The sequence below is a fragment of the Sinohyriopsis cumingii genome, chromosome 1 (assembly GCF_028554795.1).
Source record: "Sinohyriopsis cumingii isolate HCF-2022 chromosome 1, ASM2855479v2, whole genome shotgun sequence".
Lineage (NCBI taxonomy): Eukaryota > Metazoa > Mollusca > Bivalvia > Unionida > Unionidae > Sinohyriopsis > Sinohyriopsis cumingii.
Genome location: NC_142961.1, coordinates 130101539 through 130124033, shown reverse-complemented (window position 1 = coordinate 130124033; position 22495 = coordinate 130101539). Strand labels below are relative to the sequence as shown.

At 34.2% G+C, this 22495-nt stretch overlaps 1 protein-coding gene across 2 annotated transcripts in view; it reads right to left on the bottom strand.

Moving 5' to 3' along the window:
• Window positions 1–13131: 13131 nt before the first annotated feature.
• LOC149807854 (nitric oxide synthase, salivary gland-like) overlaps window positions 13132–22495 on the bottom strand; it is a 39239-nt gene continuing 29875 nt past the window's right edge. Inside the window, exons 23-26 of one of the 2 annotated variants that reach the window (XM_089971384.1) lie at window positions 21792–21949; window positions 18716–18907; window positions 17802–17969; window positions 13132–15198 (exon numbers count right to left, since the gene is read on the bottom strand). In XM_089971384.1, the coding sequence (XP_089827510.1) occupies window positions 17844–17969; window positions 18716–18907; window positions 21792–21949 (476 nt within the window). In that variant the 3' untranslated portion in view covers window positions 13132–15198; window positions 17802–17843. Of the gene's footprint in view, window positions 15199–17797; window positions 17970–18715; window positions 18908–21791; window positions 21950–22495 lie in introns of both variants that reach the window. The other variant, XM_089971383.1, reaches the window with a different exon arrangement.

The window sequence follows — 22495 nt, the reverse complement described above, 5'->3', positions numbered from 1 at the left end:
TATCAAAAACAGACACGGTGGATTATGGAATACCATAAACGATTGTAAGGATGTTTTGTCGGGCGATATGGTTGCATGTTATCCCGGAAGAGTTCATGGAAAGGGATAGTACTCAATTTTGAGCGATTTTGATATCCAATACACGAGATAACCAGGGTATCGCTAAATGGACTATTACTGGATTTTGATTTGACTGGATTCGATTGTATCGAGTCATATAAGTTTGCCGAAGATCTTTGTCCGGTTTGTTATGTCTGGATTGGCAAATATTTTGTTCAGAAACAATGTGGGCACCAAGGGTATTAATACGGAATATCCTTGATTTTAAAATACCCTTATTGTTAACAGTAAATGAAACAATTATATTGAATGGTCTGCAGACGAATGTTTTGTTACCACAGCAAAACAAATATTCAGATGAAATTCCTGATCTAACCGATTGTGAGTATAAAATTGCAAACGATCTTGGCATACAAATAATCGGAAAATGCACCCAAGGAGGATCAAATGATCATGAACGACATTGCACAACCTTGATTATAGCTGATGCTGATCTAGATTTTATAATTGCTGATACAATGAATAGAAACACATTTATATGTCGACCTAATGTTATTTATCGGACGGAACTAAATTAGGTGTAATGGTGAGATATATTGATTGTGAGTCACCACAGTTTACTCAATTCATATCTTCAATGGTCACGTACGTTTCAAAAAATATACTATCAATGACATATATAGTTTCTGAGCTTGCTTTCAGAGTCGCTACAAATTCATTTTATATCAATAAAAAATAAATGATTGCTAGAACAGCTACATATCGGCACTTACGTGTTATGTGATAATAGAACAAGAAAATATACTTGATTATTCTGAATCCGCAGACGTTGAAATTAAGAATATGTATTACTAAAAAAATCAAATATCAAAATTGTCATCTGCGCCATCGGAATATGAGCCTGTAGCTGAACATAACAGTTTTTTCTCAATCTGCCGTGATGTTGTGGTAAAACAACTCGTGTGATTGGATTATTTCGAAATTTTGATATAGTTGTATTAACATTTCAAGAAAGATTTTGTATGTTTAAACAATTATCAACCATATGGCAGCAGAGAGGGTGAACATATGTATGTATGTATGTATGTATGTATGTATGGTATGTATGTATGTATGTATGTATGTATATATATATATGTATATGTATATATATATATATATATATATATATATATATATATATATATATATATATATATATATATATATATCGTCGTAAGTCAAGACTAGTGCATATATATATGCAATATTATTTTTACACTTATGTCATTAACATAATGTGCAAATTGATTGAGCCTATTTACTGGTGGTACAGATATTCTTGTATAAATGTTTATTATCTTGCAAGAAACAGTGCAGTCGTAAAATAATGAAGTATTCGTTAATGTAAAGTAAGCAGCACGTGCTTTATAATTAGTGCATAATTGAACAATACGGTATAAGACCAATAAAGAAAAGGTTAGTTTACATTTCCTTGCATAATATACGAACATTTGAGCACGATATTTTGTTTCTTTCCAAACGGATCATTTTGAAACTTGGGAGCCTTCTGTTCGCCTGTACGTCTGTCTCAGTCTATATATCGATCAGATATTAGCATGTATCCATTAAAAGATTTGAATCAATTGCAGTATTACTTCATAACTAAAACTATGCATGGTGGACACAGTTTCGTATTGTTACGATTGTAGGTATTAAAATATGTAACAGAAAGAAAGTGAAACCAACAAATTAAGTAAAATCAAGTAAAATCAATTAGCAATTAATTTCCGTACAATCCAAATACAAATTGATAAGACACTTTAAATATTGTGAATTAAATTTAAAGATATTCCTAAATTTCCTAATTGACCTATCACACGCCAAACAATATAGACTGCTTCGAACTCATGTCCAATAGTTTTGAATATACTGATATAACACAATGACGCAGTCTATAATGTCTTGGAATGAGTTAACAAAATTCAAAGTAATGTATTAATCCAAAAGTCAATATTTAAAAAAATACAAATGTGAACTCTGATAATAAATGGATTCCCACAGAATGATATAAATGATGTTTGTGTTATTTTTTAAATATAAAATCCGTATTCATACAAATATTCCCTTTCACTACACCGTAAAAGAATAGGGAGGACTCAAAAAAAAAACTGCTCTAATTGTAAATGAAATTAACATGGAGCTCAATTGCTACATAAACGTTCCATGTATAAGTGTTGATACAGTTTTCAGTCATAGACAAAGGTTAGGACATAATCTATGATTTATATACGTAACATAATATCGTATATTTTGTAAGCTATATCTCTTAAACTCCGAGATGTAGCTCAGTACCTGTCTGTGGAAGAACATTAGCATCTGCTGGGACCCTTGTTTATATCATGGCATTCAATATTTTTCTCCCCAATGACGTCCTTCACACGCAATGTCAAATCTTTAAACATTGTCATTTATAATAAGCTTTAACTTCCAAAAAATTGAAAAGAAAACCACTGTGGCCTGGAATTGCATTAGCTTTATCTATATCTAGCCAAGATTTCTTAGGTGCAAAGTTAAAATTTAAATGGTCTGATATCATCACACGTTTATTCATAGAAATGTAAATGATACATGTTTACGCTTCCTTTACACTTCACCTATGACATATCTCTTCAACATATAAGTTTATGCTGCACATTCTTGTTTGAAGCATGGGAAATATTTTAATTTTTCCAGGTGACTCATATCGGTACACTGAACGTCACCAGATACTCTGTTACCGGATGCTTCCACATTATCCAATAAATTGTATGAGGTTCAGAATGATATAATTATGATATCATATAGCAAACAGTATAAATCCAGCGAGAGAGAGAGAGAGAGAGAGAGAGAGAGAGAGAGAGAGAGAGAGAAAAAGACAGAGAGAGACAGAGACAGAGAGAGCGGGTGAGTGAATACGTAGTTGCTGTCAATGCGGACGTTTTTAAATAGAACATGTTGATATTATAACTAATTTCAAATGTCATCGAAGAGGATAACGCTATCGCCGTTGATTACTAGGACGTCATTAACCAATTGAGATCAACAATGTCAATGTGAAGCGTTACCTGCTTCTTTATGAACTCGATGTGTCTGTTCCCGACATGTAAAATTAGAATGATCATACAGGTCCATGACTTGATCATAGGCAGATAACAGTTATAATGCCAGGAGTCGATGGATATATTGCTCTGTGGGGTGATAATGGAAAAGGAATTTTTGTTCTAATATGTGGCTTTATTGTTTTCATAATATATGTAAACTAGATAGTTATGCTTAGATTTTACATCAGAAAAGAACTGAAAAGGTCTTACCTACTCGATGTCGTATTATCCTTAGTAACAACGTGGTATTTGGTTCTTAATTTGCACTTGATAGGCTATAAATGGCAGTTAGTGTGACTGATAACAGAAACCCCAATGAAGAAGCACCGACCCAGCGGAAGATACGGGCATGTTTGTTTTCGCATACCCAAGATATTCGAGACGAGATTTCAAATCACGTGGACAGAGATGAAATGCTTGAGTGAGTGATCTGTAAAGGCTAGCACCTTAGACTACTCACCACCCGGGCCCTTAATAACAAAGCATGTGTACTTCGCTCAATCGGAGCTGTTGTATCTTTTTATCTAAATTATATAAAAATATTTAACGCAGGAAGTCTTTAATTCTTGACCCGTTGGAGAATGTTACTGTGAGGGTTGATCCTCTGAGGAGTCTAGGATGTTCAAAATGGGAAAGAAGGTAAAATAATCTATTGATAGTACTTTCCACTGTGACCCTTACCATGGAAAATGCTTTGTTGTGGTTAAATAAGTCTTTGATTTTGGAATAGGGTGATCACATTCCATATTCCATATATAATATGGTGATACAGTCTCGTCTTGTCTATAACAGATGTGCCATTATATTATGACTTATATATACGACTCTACAGACCGTTTAAAGCATCAAACATAAGCTGTAGAGGCTTGAGCTGTGATCTACTTGCTAATTATCACTAAAATGTACGAACATATATTTTTTTAAATATACTAATTTTATACATCTGTGCGGAGGGTGGGGAAGATGATAAATGTTCCAGGAATTTTGTATTCAGAAATAAGCAATTAATATATCAAAAGTTAGTGCTGTTATGTTAGAGTGATTGTTCATCTTGAAGAACGTCGATCCATATTCTACATATGTCATTATGTTATTTTTATCTAGATAATATTTCGTATTTTCTTTAAAATGTGAGACACAAGAACTAAACTTTATCTCGTATGACATGAAAACGTTTACCCATGTCCTGTTCAGGCAGATATATCTTCCAATGTATTCCCAAAGAAACTTGAACACGTCGATCAATTTATAAATTACAATTGTATGATTTATAGAAAAATATAAATGCAGCAAATTTATTCAATTATTTACTGACTCTGAATGAGAAAAAGAATAGCCATTCAGAAAATTGCAGAAATTGCCTTCAACGTTTGGCCTCTGTTAAATAATGTATATGACAGGCAAACGTTTATATACCCTGATGGCTATGTATCAATAGATTGAGCAAACTGTTTGTCGTACAGGCAAGAAAACGTAGGTTAAATCAATGCCCTATATGTGGCTACTTTCGGTCTTTCAGTCACTTGCTGGACATTTAGAATATGTCATATAAATCCGATGAGAAAAATACACTCAGTCCCAAAGGTACTGTTCAAAGACTAGAATCGATAAACTATAGGGATGATGGGTGATGATCAAGTTGTAGCAGGCCATTTTATACCATCATATAAGATACGCTAATGTACGTTCTTTTGAAAAATGTATTATTGATACATGCTTACTTCCTACATTTCATACTAGTGTCATGCAATAATAGCCAACTTTTAATGTTGCTCTTCCATTCAGATTTTACAAGTTTATCAGATGTTGTTTAGGTATCCCTTTTTGGAAGAAGCAATACTACCGTAAGCTCATGTGTAACCTTGCAGAAGCTTAAACCAAGTTGATGATCAATTGGCGCTGATAGTAAATTAAACACAAGTCCTACTTTAAAACATTCATTATATTCACCAATAAACATTTATTTAAAAAGTTGAGCAAGTACTGTTTTACTTGCATTGGTAAAGAGCAAATAGTTGTACCCATGCACTGATTTTTGCGAAGCTATCCCAAAAAGCATGCTACTTATACATTCTAGAGTTATATTATAAATCTTTGGCAAAGAATGCCCTACAAATATGCTAGAAATATAATGGTGCCACCAGCACAAGCACTAAGGCGGGTGTGGTGAAACTGGGAGTAAGTTGATGATGGTTTAGGCACGTTGAGGGGACAACACTAAATATTTAAAGAACATTGGATTCAAAGAAAACAATGATATCACTGGTAATTTTTTATATAAAATGTTGGAGTTTCTGTACAGCTTATGCTAGTCTTAGACCTACACTTCATGTGAATCTTTTTCAGTTCATATGTAGATAATATTTAGTATTTTATGTGACTTATTACTACTGTCACACAGTTCACTTAGGACATGTAAAAATATATATTTTTCTATTTTCAGCAGATATATCTCCCTTAAGAGATATTTTAAACTTGGTTCTGTGCACCTTTAGTACATAATAATATATTGCTCTCTACGACTGAATGTGACACATTTACTAAACTAATAGAGACAGTATAATTAATTGATCAAACTCTAGTTTTTAAGTCCCTGCAAAGAGAAAAAAAAACAATTGGCACTGTGCTATCTTTATGGAACAGCAGCTTATAAATAATTACCGGTATAAATAGTGACGGAGTTCGCGTCATTTACAATCCTAAATAGTGTATAAATGTTAGATACGAATACATTCTAGATTTGATTGTAGGGACTTTGAGAAATATGACGTTTGACTGGTAGTGATTTGAACTTCCTGATAGTTTAGAAGCAATGCATTCGGCACATTAATTGTCATTCGAAATAAAAAAAATTCAAATCAGTATACCACATGTGGCCGAATTTGGTCACATATCGAAAATTTAGAATATATCTCATAATACATCATATACGCAATGACTTTCAGTCGTATAAATGCAGGCGATAAACCAGGATCGATAACGATAAACAGCGAAAGGTAGATCTTCTAGTTGTTGTTGATCACACTATAACACTCATATGGGATGCGCTGTTCTATGTAATTTTGAGCAAATAATTATATATATGAGCTTCATCCTACATGTCGTTAGATTTGTTTTGCAAACACAGGCTCTTTTATGTGCTTGTTATTTTCTTTAGATTCTGCATATAGTTAATAAACATAATATTCTCTTCAAGCTTTGTGTTGACGAACCTGGTATGCTGTCAGACTATACAATATTTGTTTAATGCTATCGTTTCCCCTGGACATTTGTGGTAGCCCATTTTAACGAACTGATTGATTATCTGACAGCGAACCAAATCTTGACCGTGCACATTATGTTATTTTTTAAACTTTGGGTCCAATCTCAGTAGTCTAGAACATCATCACAGGAACCAGCATAATATTGGCATGTACACAGAAGGCTGAATTCCATATTAAAGATACTCTTGAACATTAACAATCTGATAGGGGTCAGCCTCTTTATTTTGAAAGAATAAAATTAAGCCATAGACGCAGGATCCCTTTTATATATAAAAGGCTGGCATTGTACGAATTGTTTGTTTTTAAAATGTACAATTGCTCACCAGACATTCCTCTTTTCATGCACTAAAATACATCACTTGGAAAAGACATTTAACTTATGCCTTGTACTATATGCAATTTTTTTAGGATACCAAATAGATATTTTCTGCGTTCGTTTATTATACAAATAATGCGAATAACTAGTATCGTATACTATATTAGCTGTCAGTTAATATGTACATTTAAATAACATTGATTTAATAATAGTTTGAGGCACATTATGAAAGATTGAGAGGTATTTATAAGCCTTATTTTTTCTCGAAAATTCCTTACCATATTTAATTTATGTGCGATGGATTGACATATCGCATGTTCAATATTTGAATTATTTATCGTTGTATTTCACTTGGTTATGAACTTTGCGTCATCTGAAGTTTTGGATATTGTTAAGGACAAAAGCGCACATGTGCACTGGGTTTATTGTTGTCTACCTGGGGCATCGTCTGGACGTATTAGTCTCCGGTTAGAACATTACACTTTCTCGTCTTAATGCTTTCTTCTTGTTTCTAGTCCTCTTTGATTACTTAATTACATACTGCATATATATTTTAACAATGCACTTTCTTGCTGTCGTTAGCCCCATTTGACTTAGAATGCATTTAAGCCTGTCGCAGTGATGTTTCATTATAGTCTTAAATATTCATCGAAAAATAATAGGTCAAGTGAAAGGAAGATGTGATATATATGTTGTTTATTGGCTGAAATTATTTCATTATAATTGGAAGGATTGTCTTTTATTCACGGTACAGATAAGACTGGGCAAGTTCACTCGTGTGCAATGTTTGGGGATAGTGGCCATACTTATCTCCATTAATTGTCAGATAGTTGTTTATTGTGTTATATTAAAGTTAGCATTTTTCGTTCGGCTAAAAAAGATTATGTATCTTAGCAGGACGCAAGTTTGTCTTTCGGTCACATGTAGATCATGTTTCGTATTTTATATGATGCTTTGCCTTCCACGTGATACAAATCCTTTGCGACAGAATAAGCCGGGACTTCGTTATGCCCTCGTTCAATAGATAATCTGGAGTTGGTTTCTAAGACAGCGTAACATGCTTACTAAGGTAGGATAGAAAGTGAATTTATTTCACCAAACGTTAGCATCAATGTCTATTGGAAAAAAATCGGAAAGAAAAAAGACACGAACTAATAAGGTGATATTTATAGAATAGATGTCTCGTAGTTTACACCCACGAACATGAACATTGTCACGGAATGGTGTAAATGTTGTTAATTAAATACATGTACTCGGGTTTCGTTTCTTTTTCTCTGTACAACGATACCCGAGGGTGATTATAATATGGTCTATGTATTTCGAAATCGTGAGTACGATTCGTCCTGTGCCACACGTGCAAGGTGCCTTTGATAAAGAATAACGAAAATTCTAAAGGTATAAATACGTTACTACATGTAAAGGACCTTTACAATACTAATGGTTTTGTCAGCAAGCGGCCTGCTAAAAGGATTCGCACAACTCCAGCTGTAGGGCTGAGTGACTGAGTTTTTGATGGTAGGAATATCCGGGGTGTCCGGTGTTGCCAGAGGGTAGAAACGTCCGTGTGTCCGGAGCGTTTAAGGTGCCGGAGCGTCTAATGTCTAGCGTCCGGAAGGTCAAGAGTGACTAAGGTGACCCAGCTGTAGAGCCGTCAAAGGACCAGGGGGTCCGGAGGGTCTAATATTTCAAGTGTCCGGAGGGTCTAATATTTCAAATGATCATAGTATTCCGAGGGTCCGGAGTCTATATTGGTTGTGAAATTGATTCGGAGGAGCTGTGGAGCGGATATGGTGCACGGGTGACGGAGTGCATCTCCACACATGTATTTTTAGCTGTATGCTAATTTTGGGTTAGTAAGACCCAGTGTATTATTCAGGACTGGAAGGATAGTTTGTATATCCGTTCTTGTTTAGTGACATAATTTCGCTACCTGAGCGAATACATTTTTTTTACTATGTGTAAACACTTACATTGTTTACTATTTGAGTGAACTATATTCATCTTTCCATTATTGAATCATTTGTGAAATCATTTATCCTGTGTTTAGGGTTACTGAACTAATTTATTTGTATATTTTTTTCATCTTTGAAACTGTGCGTTTTTATGTTAAATAGATCCAATATTTGGATTATAAATAAATACATGTACTCGGGTTTCGTTTCTTTTTCTCTGTACAACGATACCCGAGGGTGATTATAATATGGTCTATGTATTTCGAAATCGTGAGTACGATTCGTCCTGTGCCACACGTGCAAAGTGGCCTTTGATAAAGAACAACGAAAATTCTAAAGGTATAAATACGTTACTACATGTAAAGGACCTTTACAATACTAATGGTTTTGTCAGCAAGCGGCCTGCTAAAAGGATTCGCACAACTCCAGCTGTAGGGGTAGGTAATGTTTTGGGTTTTAAGTGATAACTACTGTATTACCATATTTGCCTTTGCATATTTGTTATAGTTTTCTTTACATACCATAATGCGTGCATTTTTTATTCTTGTTGCGACGTAGTGCAGGACTTATATTAGTAATGTAAAGCTACATTTTTTAAAAGAATTGTTTACTATTGTCTTATCAAGCAGGGTTAGGTTTACTATTGAACCTGTTTTGTAATTGCCATAATAATATAATCTTTTTAACTTACCATGTATAACGTCCTTACGTTATGTCTGTATCAAGTTTAGTACACTGTATCGGGTATATTTTCAGCTGAGTGACTGAGTGTTTTGATGGTAGGAATATCCGGGGTGTCCGGTGTTGTCAGAGGGTAGAAACGTCCGTGTGTCCGGAGCGTTTTAAGGTGCCGGAGCGTTTAATGTCTAGCGTCCGGAATGTCAAGAGTGACTAAGGTGACCCAGCTGTAGAGCCGTCAAAGGACCAGGGGGTCCGGAGGGTCTAATATTTCAAGTGTCCGGAGGGTCTAATGTTTCAAGTGATCATAGTATTCCGAGGGTCCGGAGTCTATATTGGTTGTGAAATTGATTCAGAGGAGCTGTGGAGCGGATAAGGTGCACGGGTGACGGAGTGCATCTCCACACATGTATTTTTAGCTGTATGCTAATTTTGGGTTAGTAAGACCCAGTGTATTATTCAGGACTGGAAGGATAGATTGTATATCCGTTCTTGTTTAGTGACATAATTTCGCTACCTGAGCGAATACATTTTTTACTATGTGTAAAGACTTACATTGTTTACTATTTGAGTGAACTATATTCATCTTTCCATTATTGAATCATTTGTGAAATCATTTATCCTGTATTTTAGGGTTACTGAACTAAATTTTATTTGTATATTTTTTCCATCTTTGAAACTGTGCGTTTTTATGTTAAATAGATCCAATATTTGGATTATAAATACGCACACATCTTCATAATCCACTATTCATATAAATCGCCACATTAAATCATATATATGTGTCGTCATTACGTGTTCTGTTGTTAATCCGAAATATCCCACCCGGTTATCTTGTTACAAACATGCAGGCGTCATTTAGAAACATGAATAGCATAATGTATAATACAGACGTTGACCGTCAATATTTTCAATTGTTTGTCTGTTTCAAGACCATCCCAAAAGCTGACTTAGCGATAAACACGTCGGTCACATACTGTCTGTACATTGCGTACAAGCCGACGCTAAAGAGCATCGCGGGAGCCTAGCTCATGTCAACACGTTCACAGAATGCCAAATTTACCATAATGACTTAACGATGAACATTTGCTATCTTACAAGTGGGAAATTAAATCATAACCACCCTTAATGTTTCTGCTCTATATGGAATATTCGCTTCTGGAACTATCAATATTGTAATAATAGTGTAATTGCTTACAGGCATTAACTAATTTGCATTGCATGAAACAAAGTAAAGTATAGACGATTATTGAATATATAGGCATTTCAATAATGTTTTCTGCCTTACATCACATATTATATTTCAGACAAAATGCTTATGTTAGATTCTTGTTTGTGAAAATGAAAATACTGATTTGTTTGGCTTTGTAGATTTAACACCGTTTTCAGTGCATGGTAGATTATACGTTGAGGACAGTATATTGGTTCGAAGAAGAATCCGGGATGAACCATTGACCCACGGGAAGCTAACTCGCATACTTACGTTGGCCTAACCGATGCTCTTGGGCAGACGTAAGATATGACTGATCTATGAAGGCGTGTACCTTAGATCACTCAGTCATCAAGGGCTCCCAAGAAGATTTAGCATCAATTGCTATATAAACCATACATACAATTCTCAATTTTAGCACAACTGAATGATTAATTTGTCACGACAGCGTTATTTTGTATAGCTTTTCTTGTCCATAACTTATGTGAATAATCTTCAGTTCACGTGTACTGCCGAACTACATCCATCATTATGATCGAAATGATTTGTTTCGTATGGAAATGCATACTGCTTGATGTTGAGTTTTGATGATTATGAATGATGATATAGCAAATGTGCTATTGGACTGTCCTTGGACCGACTAGCAACTGACAATACATTTGTTATGTATGTACTGGTGATACACTGTCCCTTATCATTTATCTCTTATCTGGTTTTGTCTCTTAGACCATTTAATACCTATACAACTTAAAGACTGTTTAATATAAATGGTTAATTAATTTCCACAATGATACTTACTGATTTATATTACAAAACAAGAATCAATATCTAATACACTGCCACATTTTGATCACTATTTCAAGCTTGAGTTTGATTGTCCAATCAGTTTAAATCAGTACTTTAGGAGCCCAATATAGTTTACGATGATGAGTTGTTTCACAGAACCGTGGTCCACACACATGAGGAATGACCATCAACAACTACATTAAATATATACGCCTCAGGAACTCTCACATATAGTTGAAGTCCTTTATTTTAATCAGTAAAACCCCCCTTTTACTTGTAAAAGTTATTATTTCTTGGCACGATTGATAAAAATGTAAACTAAGTGCTCAGTTGTTGTAGGGTTTAACGCCATTTTTCAGCACACGATAGACTATACATGGCGGCCAGTATTAATGGTAGAGGAAGAACCCGGGAAAACCCAGGAAAGAACCACCGACCCAAGAGAAGCGACTGGAAGGCTTTCTCACATACCCACATTGGCTGAATCCGAGACTCGAATACACGCAGACAGAGGTTAGATGGCAGCGATAGGAAATGGAGAGCGCTTTAGACCACTCGGCCACTCGGGGCCCCACTAAGAGCTCAGTCAGATTATGTTATTTAGTATACATATAAAGAGTTTGGCCTTTTGCCTGACATTGATGGAATCCACAAAGTGGGGAAGCTTTATATTCGTATAACAGATATGATCGGGCGGGATGTCCATGTGGGCAAAAACTGGGAATAGAGACCGTGTATGTTTGTGGACAGATAAAAATCAATGAACGTCTGTTTGATGATACGACCGGAGTTCCTTTATCTTCACATAAAGTTATGATTTGTATCTACTAGAGTAAGACCGTTTATGTATATGAGATGAATTCTCCGTTTTGGTAGTAGGAGAGATACATACTGATTAGTATGCTGATCTTTGACCTGGTTATCTTATACTTTGACATAATATGATTTATCAGACATCACGAAAATGAAGTTCAAGAAGTCTTCAAACGAACACAACGTTTAGTTGAAAGAAATCATTTTATTCGAAAAGAATGCTTTTACTGTCAGCGACAATTGTTAGAAGAGCTGTCTGAGATTTTCGTTTACATAAAACAGAACAAAAAGGTATATCTCATAAAATAGTTGTTTGACCAGTGACACTATTTACTATTGTCACATATACAGTCTAGGGAGCTTCTAAACATATTGAAAGAAGAAAGATTGGCTATATGCTTAATAGTATCACATGAGCAAGCCAGACAAGGAAAAAGGTGTGGGCTGGCGGGCGTTGGTCTTCCTCTGAGCAAAATTAATTTGGTTAACAAATGTTGGAGGTCATTCTTTAAAGACTCAGTGGATAGCGTGCCTGTCTCTCGACCGCAATGGTGCTTTCTCGAATCCTGCAATCGGTAAAGATTGCTCGCTAACATATTTGACAGTGTGTGACTTGCATTATTATGTAGATGAAACAGTATTTATTTCAATCAACGTTCACAATGAGGTCTATTGATAACTAAAATGGTGCTTTGGTACCTATAAGAGAACCATATAAGAAAGTATATATTTATAGGTTACTGCATTAGTATGGGAAAATATGAACGAACTTTTCGAATGGAAAAACTGCACGATCTTGGGAGTGCGGTATATCCATCCGACAAAAGGATTTCATATTTTCCCATACAAATGCAGTAACCCTTTTATTATATGCTATTTTTATTATACCTAATGCTTAATTATATTAACAATATACAATACAAAAACCAAATTAACTGAATGTATGCCGTGGTACAAATTTAATACACAAGCTCAGATTCATCATTACACAACAACAACATTATTACTCCGCACATAACTCCGCCCAGATAAAATTTAACTTAGTCGCGCGCTAGACATAACTTTCGAAAGAAAAGTGCGTATCTAGTTAAAATTGAAATTTGGAGTCATATTGTGAATGATTGCGCATTGAAACAACTTTTCCATTTGATATTGAATGAATTAATTTTTTTTCCGTTCTATTCTACGAAATTTCGTGATTATGGACTGGATTTAAATGTGATAATTCCACATGAAATACATCAATTGAAGAAGAGAGAGAGAATCATGTTGCCATCTGCAAATATGTTTATGTTTCTGTCATTGAATGTTTGAAATCTTAATGTGGGAAAAATATGAAGTCTTTCAATTGCAATTATCAAACAGAAGCTATGGAATTTAACTGTTGTTTCATTTTGAGTGCAGTAAGGAGGATGCAATTAGACTTATATTCGAAAATATAGTACAAGTTTGAAATGTGTAATCTAGATTGAGAACCTATGACATTGCTCACGAAATTCGGATTTGAAGAACTAAGAAAGTACATTTTGAGGAAATTCAGGATGTAAAACTGTAAGTATATTTTTTTGCCATTCTTATCAACAGCTGAAGAAGACAGTATATTACTTGTCACTGGTATGTTATTTGTAAGGACTCTTTATGTGTCTGTTGCATAGCTAGCCTAAATTCGAAACAGTGTATCAACACTGTTAACGCGTAATGTGCCAATCAGCTGGTATGTGGCAGTCAACGAACCATCTGGTTTAGTTCATTCAGAAACAAATTTAAATAAACCACAACCTAAAGTGCCTACTACACGAGTGTACATGATTTGAGAACAAGTCAAAAGTGCTGGCGTTTGCGTCCATTGTTTGTTTACAACAGAAAGTAGTTCCTTTATGCACGTGAATGCAATATGTGTATTTTCGCGCGGGTTCGGTATCGGGTAATATTGCACGATTCTGACAATGCAAAGTTAACGGAGAAAACCATGTGCATATAATAAAATCAATTACATTCTTCCAGACTTCCATACCTATGTAACAACAATTAATATTATATATTTAAAATGTACGCAGTAGATGCACACAGCCTTAATAAAACTTCGACATGGAATAAATGAAACAAAATGAACGAAAGTTTGAACTGAAACCAGACACACATAAGTATAGGATACATACTTCAACGATTGTAACGGTGACATCCATATGCCTTTATTCACGCAAGCAGAGATATTTCGCGGGGAAGACAATGTAATCCAGATTTGAAAACACGTGAGATCATTACTCTGCCAAACAAGGTTTGCAGTGAACGTCATCTTGTCACACGTTCTCATATATACAAGTCAAAAGTGACACATATGTTTTTAAATAATCACGCTCAGTCGATTGTAGTATCTTGCTATTGTGGATAGAGTTTCACTAAACATTATCATACTAAGTACCGTTAAACTTTTTGCAAAGTACACTGAATAGAACGGACATACTTTCTGTCAGCATCTTCTGCCTTTTCCGCTTTAACGTTTCTAGTAATTTAATATAGAACATGACATGTATATTTCAGGCTACTTTGTAATAAAAATATTATATTAAAATAGTGTTATAAACCAAATTCGTCAACAACAAACATCAACTTTACCGTTTCTGTTACAAGTAACATATTATTGTTTATACTGCCAAACTAACTGAATAACAGCAAATACCTCTGCCCAATATTCCGCATGTTAAGAACATTAATATAGTTACATATTTTTCATTGTGAATACTAAAAATAAACAGTGATTATGCATCCCCTATGTACAAGTTCCCTATTACAAATAATTGTAATATAGCTTTATCTGATCATAACTCTTCGGATTTCATAGTTCACTTGGTGGAAGCCATGTTTGTATAAGTCTCGTCAAATTCAAAGTTGATGGGTTAGATGAAATTGCCTCGCTATCTTCTGGGTATATTATTATCATTCTTTTCTTATAGAATATAAACATGTTCTTGTCCTTTTTGTGGCATCTATTTGAATCCTGTAAAAAGCAAAGTGATCAGTATTTCTCAATAAAGTGAAGTTTCCAATACTATTGTATACAAAGCAAAACTAGTTTCTAGCAGGCTTAAGCACTTTTGGCTGTTAATGAGTCTTTTTCCAGAGCAAAGACAATAAATAGACAAGACAAACAAATAAAACAGGTAATCTGACTTTACATGACTATGACTTGTTTTGGATGCTGAAATATATTTTATATTAGCTTGTAAATCGATGAGCCATAGCGCCATCTGTTATTTTGTGTAAATGTTTGCACACACAAATAATGTCCAGGATATTTCATTGTCATAGTTGTAATTATAGGTTATTGGGAGACTAATAATTAAATTTGGAGAATCATTGGAAAAAGAACATGCCGGCTGCAAAAAGGTAATTGTATTTGTGAATGGCCGTCTCTTTCTAGTTTTCTTGGTTTAAACAGCTTGATTTCAATGTTTTAAGACGGCGTATCTAGTAAGATTTCTTTTGTTTCCTGGTTTCGGAACTCCATTTGGAGGGTGAGCAATTGCTCTAAGTGTTATATCACTGAAAGTGTGGCCATGGGAGGAGCAGTGTTCTGCCACTGAGCTTCTATACAGATTCTTTGCCATCCAATCAAACGATGAAAGCTGATGGTTTTTATAGTTTTTCAGTTTCTCTTTGTCATCGAATCAGACCTATGAAAACCTACACGAAAAGGATCAACCTTTGCATAGATCTGATTGGATGACGAAGACGTTGTACAGAAACCCCGTCGCCATACAATCTCTGACAAATCTAATCCATTGCTGGAGGAAGTGCACGTAAAAATGGGAAACATATCTCTCGCAATATTTGAAGATCACATTGGTTAGACATTGCGCATTTTGATGTACTATTTTTCGTATACCTCAATGGAAATACGACACTAGAGTCATTAAATAGAGTGTGTTGTATAATAATATTGTATCCAAAGAGCTATTACTCATACCCATACATTTGCGATCATAGAAATATGTCAATTGCACACCAAGAAAATAACCAATACATGTACCAGGCATCACATACACTAGTCAATATTCAACTATTGTCATTTATTGGATCCAGCTGTAGAGGTCAAGTCCGAAAAGGCATAAATATGCACATAAATCCCATGAGATATAATATGTGCATTTCAGCCTGTGATTATGTGCTATGATGTGCAGCACGTTTCACAGTGCTCAATAACTCCCAGCGATACTTGATTCATTCATAAGAACCAGTCAAACAATGTATGAGACCGCAAGTAAAGCAAACCAGTTTCTCTGTCAAAATCGTAAGATCAGAGAAGTATGAATCAGATATTTAGATGAAAAACATATTATGATTCGTTGAGCAGATTATAACTACTACAAGACTAGCAAAGCCTAATCAGCTTTATTTTCTCCCAAACGCCGATGTGTTGAACTTAGATGATTCGAACGTAGTTTGATCTATACATCTGTCAGCATTGGTTGCTAGGAGAGGGTGAAGTGCATTTTCACACTCTATCCGAGATGTGAGATCCAGATAGTATCATCACAAGCATGCGTCACACTGAATGGTATCTGTTACAGATAGTTTGATACATAATTTTAATGATATCTGGAACTCTGGGTTTGAATGTGAAGATACCTCTCATCCCTTCTTAAAATTATGCAGCAATCCAGATTTGGATAACAATTTGTTTCTTATTGCAACGTTCGTTAACAACTGTGCTGACGTTTAGGAGAACCTATACTGTTAGGTGCAGTAGACGGTTCAATACCCAGTACATGCTCATCTTGATTTATATTAGTTCGAGCACAGAGGGTAATTAAATGCTGCAGCAGCTATTAATATCGGAGGAGTTCTGAAGATTGCAATCAGGGATATCAAAGATATCGAAATGGCATCAGTGAAAACAACAGTATAAATGCAACAGTAGAAAACCCTGAAAGCAGTCACTGAAAATAAGATAGTATAACTAATGTTATTACAGCTAATGTCCCCAATTCAAACGATTAAACTTGGTATTCGAAGTGTCCTTGTGCCGCCCCAATCTCTGCCATAAGAATCCTCTTAAATGGATGACGAACTTTGTTAGTACTGTTCCATATGATGAAACGCAATGCTTATGGCAACAACAAAAAAAAAAAACATCTTTAGCTCTATGCTTGTTTAAATGGCATATTGTTCATAATGCTAGTCAACTGTCTATTCAAATTCTAATTTTATGTAATGAACAGGATCTCTTGATTTGTAAAAATGTTAACATAATAAGTAAATATCTACATTTTTGTCACCGAATGATTCAAGGAAAGAGAAGCACCATAAGATTATATATACCGTTTATTTAGAATGTAAGCTGGAAACACTAATATTTTCACCCAAGTAATGGATTTCATCATAAATAATAATAGTTGCATCTAAACTAAAGACTTTACAGATAATAGACAACATTAACCGTTATCGCCAGGAGTTAACGTCGCATTTCGAAGTGTCCATAGGCAAAAACAAAAGCTTGACTATGCCGATGAAGGTTATGCGAAATGGGGATAAAATCAACAGAAGATATATTGATATTAAGATAACATTTTGAGCCAACAGCGAATCACACTTACCTACCGTGGCTTGTATGGAGACGATAAATTCCCGAATCACAGTAACTTATTCGCTTCTACGTTGGCTTTGATGTACTTTTAGAGTTTCCTCGCTTGCCACTAGATCATGTTTGTTACCTTGGAGCTCCTTAAAGTCATTCCAGAAAATGTCCTCGTGGAACTGATTTGAATCCTATAAAGAAAAATGTTAATGTAATCGTACTTAATACAAGAGGAAGGCGTTGATGATGTAACAGATTATTCACGTTCACATTAACTTATTACACTCAGGTTATGTAATATCAAAATGACTCAATAAAATATATTATTTAATATCGTCGTCTTCTTGATTTACAAATGATCATATCATCTAGGATATCTATGCACAAATACACTTTATATACCATTTGTGAACCAATGAATTTTGATTTTCAAAATGTTACGTCATTATGCTTGAAATCAAGATTGGCGTATTCTGAGTCTTTCGCCTTTCTATATTTCTTTAACGCCGCAGGTCTTGGTTCAACGAAAAGTGCATTTTGACACTAGATTATATATGATCCGGTAATTGATCAGTACACGTTTATACATGTAACTAAATTTACTGATTTCTTAATAACCGTAATTATATTGATCCGGTGGCCTTCTCTACCTCCGACGTTGGGATCACTGAATAAAAACCACGGCCGAGTCATACCAAAGACTCAAAACAATGGTACTTACAGTTGCCTCGTTAGGAACTCGGCACTAATAGGTTAGTGTTAGAACTTTTTGGCTGGTATCAGGATAATGTGGCCGGTTGAAACATCATGTTTCATGACTGCGGCATGATGCCCTTTTGCTAGACATAACTATAAACTGCCACACTTGAGATATTGTAGCACTGAACGAATGGTAAAAGCTACGTTAAAAATCCAAATCAATCATGCATACACTTACCCGTAATTTCAGTATGTAATTTGCAGCATCGTCTGCCCGCATATTTCCTTCTTTCTGAAGAATTTTCTCCAATGTCAACATGACGTCTTTTGCCATCTTGGCGTCACCACATACATAAAAATGTCCTCCTTCTCGAACCATGATATTGTAGATGTCGGAACTATTCTGAATTAAGTAGTCCTGAACGTACATCTGCAAATAATAATGATATCCAGACGGGTAGGTAAATAAAGTTATGCAGATATTTTCAAATAATAATGATATCCAGATGTTGAGGTATATAAAGTTAGGCAGATATCTACAAATAATAATGATATCTAGATGGTGATGTAAATACACGTAGGCAGATATCTACAAATAATAATGAAATCCAGATGGTGCGGTAAATAAAGTTAGGCAGAAATCTACAAATACAAATGCTATCCATATGGGCTGTTAATTAAATTTAGGCAGATAGTTACACTGCTCTAGCTCAAAAAATAAAAAATCATAAGAGATCGTGTAAATTTAAGAGATGCGCGTGGTCAAGATAGTTTTATATTAAAATCTTATACAAAATGACATAAATGTCTCAAAAGAATGTTTTCTAATATTGATAATGTATAATCATATAAGGACAGTTATTGGGGAAGTTCCACCAGGGATTAATTTATTCTCTCCGAATACAAAAATAAATGTATAAACAATAGGGTCAGAAATATTGATAAGAAGTGTTTGTGTTTTTGTTTCAAGGATGTTTTTGCATACTTACCAGATTTTTCCTCCATTGAGGTGTGCTACGAATTTGCGTGGTTTGCGTTTGGAATAATATTGTCTATTTGTACTTGTATCAGGGTGTATGTACTGGTTTTCTTTTTACTTTATGCAAATTCTACAGTATTTGATGTTAGCTTCATTGACCATTTTAATGTTTGAAATTGTGAATTCATGCGCTCTATTTCGAAGGAGACAATACATTCTAAATATATTAACATATCGATATTTAATAACCATTCAAGTATAATATTTTGCTATTTGATATACAAATAATATTTAAAAGGTACATTTTCAAAATATAACGATGGAAATTATATTTCGAATACCAGCTTTACAGTTTCAAGAAATCGCAATACCCGCTAAGATTAATGATGTCTTGAATTATTTGAAAGGAAAGGATATTGTATTTTGTGCTTTCAAGACACTGTCTTCATCTTTAAGGAAGATACGGTTATTGAAGCACAATGTGGATATATAATTATGTAAAATCACACGAACCTGTTTCAAGAGGAGTAAGTTCAATAATAAGGTTCAGTAATGATTTTAAATTACAATAATAGAAAATGATTTGGTTGGTTTATAGAATCTGTGTATAGTTGTGATGCTTAAACAAATTAATTATGGCATTTAGTTGATAATCCTCTCCTTGGTAAAGCTGGATTAAAGGAAATAAAGAGAACAGTAATTTCATGTGCTAGATATGAGAAAAGAATGATAAAATGGTATAACTTTAGGTAATGAGATATGTGAGTTAAAATATATTTTCAGTCACATAGTAGCGAAATTTAATTGAGAAAAGAAAATTCTCCAAAATGTTAGAAACCATAAAGTAAACATTATGCGATTAGAAAAAAGACGCGAGGGGTTTAAGTAGGCGAAGAATGCATCAAGATAAAGTTTGTATCACAGAAAAATTGACACTCTATCAACTAAAGTATGAATAGCATATAAACTTTATAAGAAAATAGTTATTAGATCAAAATAAAATTATTACTATTTAAGTTACATTATTTTACCATATTTTCCACTCATAGATAGTTCAGATCTTGATCTTTATCCTTTACTGAGATATTATAATATCCATAAACTAATAAAACGGCAATATAATTCTTAGGAAGGAGGATTATTACTAACTGAACTACTTAGTGTACTAAAAATGATACAATGATTAATTTATCAGAGTGTCAAGCACAGCTCATTAAATGTAAATATATCAGGTATAATATTAGGTTAATATCGATTATACTTTTAAATTGACTTTTTCAAACAGAGTTGAAAATTAGTTTATTTTTGGAAATTCTGTACAAACCTCGATTTCGATATTGTAACATATATTCAGCTGTCATACAAAACGGTTGTACATCAGATGTATATTCAGTGGAAATGTAATGCGGACAAGGAGAGTGAATCTCATCTTACCTAATTATACCCTTATAATTTTTAAAAAACATAAAGTTACAAGTCTTGGAGGTGATATAATACTTATATGTGACAGTAGGCAACAACATATTTATTCACATATGAATCTACTAAATTGTTTTTACTTCTGTACCTGATATGAAAGAAAATCCAAAGGAATGAAAAACAATTGAATATGGATTTGAAGGTAAACATTACGTACAAATGTATGCCATCAAGCTCGCTGAAATTCATTGCGGGAATTAAGATTAATCTTACTGATATTGAATAGTGGATGAACGATGATGGAACGGTTTAGTGATTTTATGTTATTTAATATAAAACATTTATCATGGTCTGTAGTCATCGGTACTATGTTTATTATGATACTAAACATTTATGAAAAAACTGAACGAATTCAATGCCTTCCCTGTTACTTGTAAAACATATTAGAACATTGTTTTCTTTCTCGTTTATTTCCTTATCAATAGATGCTGCTATGATCTTAATATACACAACAGTATGATTTTTATATCAGCTTTCTCCGCTTTGAAAAGCCAAGCAATTGTTCAATCATATGTGGCCAAATAAAATCTTATTCATTTTGGTATTCTTACCAAGCAAAAGGATAATTTGATGAAACCCTGCATGTCAATTTAACGATTTGTTGTTCAACATGGATGGACAATGGATCTGTAACTGATACGAGAACGTTCATTCTCTAGCTGCATTTTGTTTTAAGTTTCCATAGTACAAGATCTTTAAATATTTGAACATCGGTCGGACTGTCGGGTGAACTAAACGAGATGCATATTATACTCATGTGCTTTGTCCAAAGTTCAATGTTGAAAAATCTTATTTTAATCCACCTTGTATGTTACTGAAGTTTAGCAAAAGATGAGAGGATTAGTCACAGTCTTACCTTAGGTTTATCCGCTTCCCTAGAATAGGCGGTGTAGACATTCGTCAACACGCCCTCCTCTTTAGCTGTCTGCAGCTCCTTCCTGTATATATCGTCCACCAGGGAGCTTCGACACCCAAAATACAGGTACATCTTTCCCCAGGCCGACTGATTTGTATCTACAGTGAAGAAACAACTCTTTATAACATACTTATCCTGCATTCATCTTCTTCTTGTTCATCTTATTAGTATTAATAGTAGTAGCAGTAGTAGTAGTTGTAGTACGAGTAGTAGTTGCAGTATTAGTAGTAGTGGTGAGAAGAAGGGGAACAAACAGGCAAGCACTAGATTAGAGAATAACAAAACGTGAACTATTTGAAATAACCCATATAGTTATCTATTTTATATTTAATTGTGGAAATAAGAATTTTTGATAGTTTTATTGGCATTTTCTTAGACGTCCTCGTTGGAATATCCCTTCAGATCCTTGATAGTAAAACCTGATAATGTGTTTTAATACAAGTAACGACATCTATATCACGAAAATGAAATCGAGCTTTACAGAAGATATTTTCTTATAACTGGTGCAAGCGGATATAAAAGCAATACCCCAAGTGATTGTGTATAACGATGAAGTAGTTTAACTCCAACAATTTGGACATTTGTCATTAATTTATTGTGGGTTCATTATATTTAGGGACGCTATACATAGGATAGAGTTTATT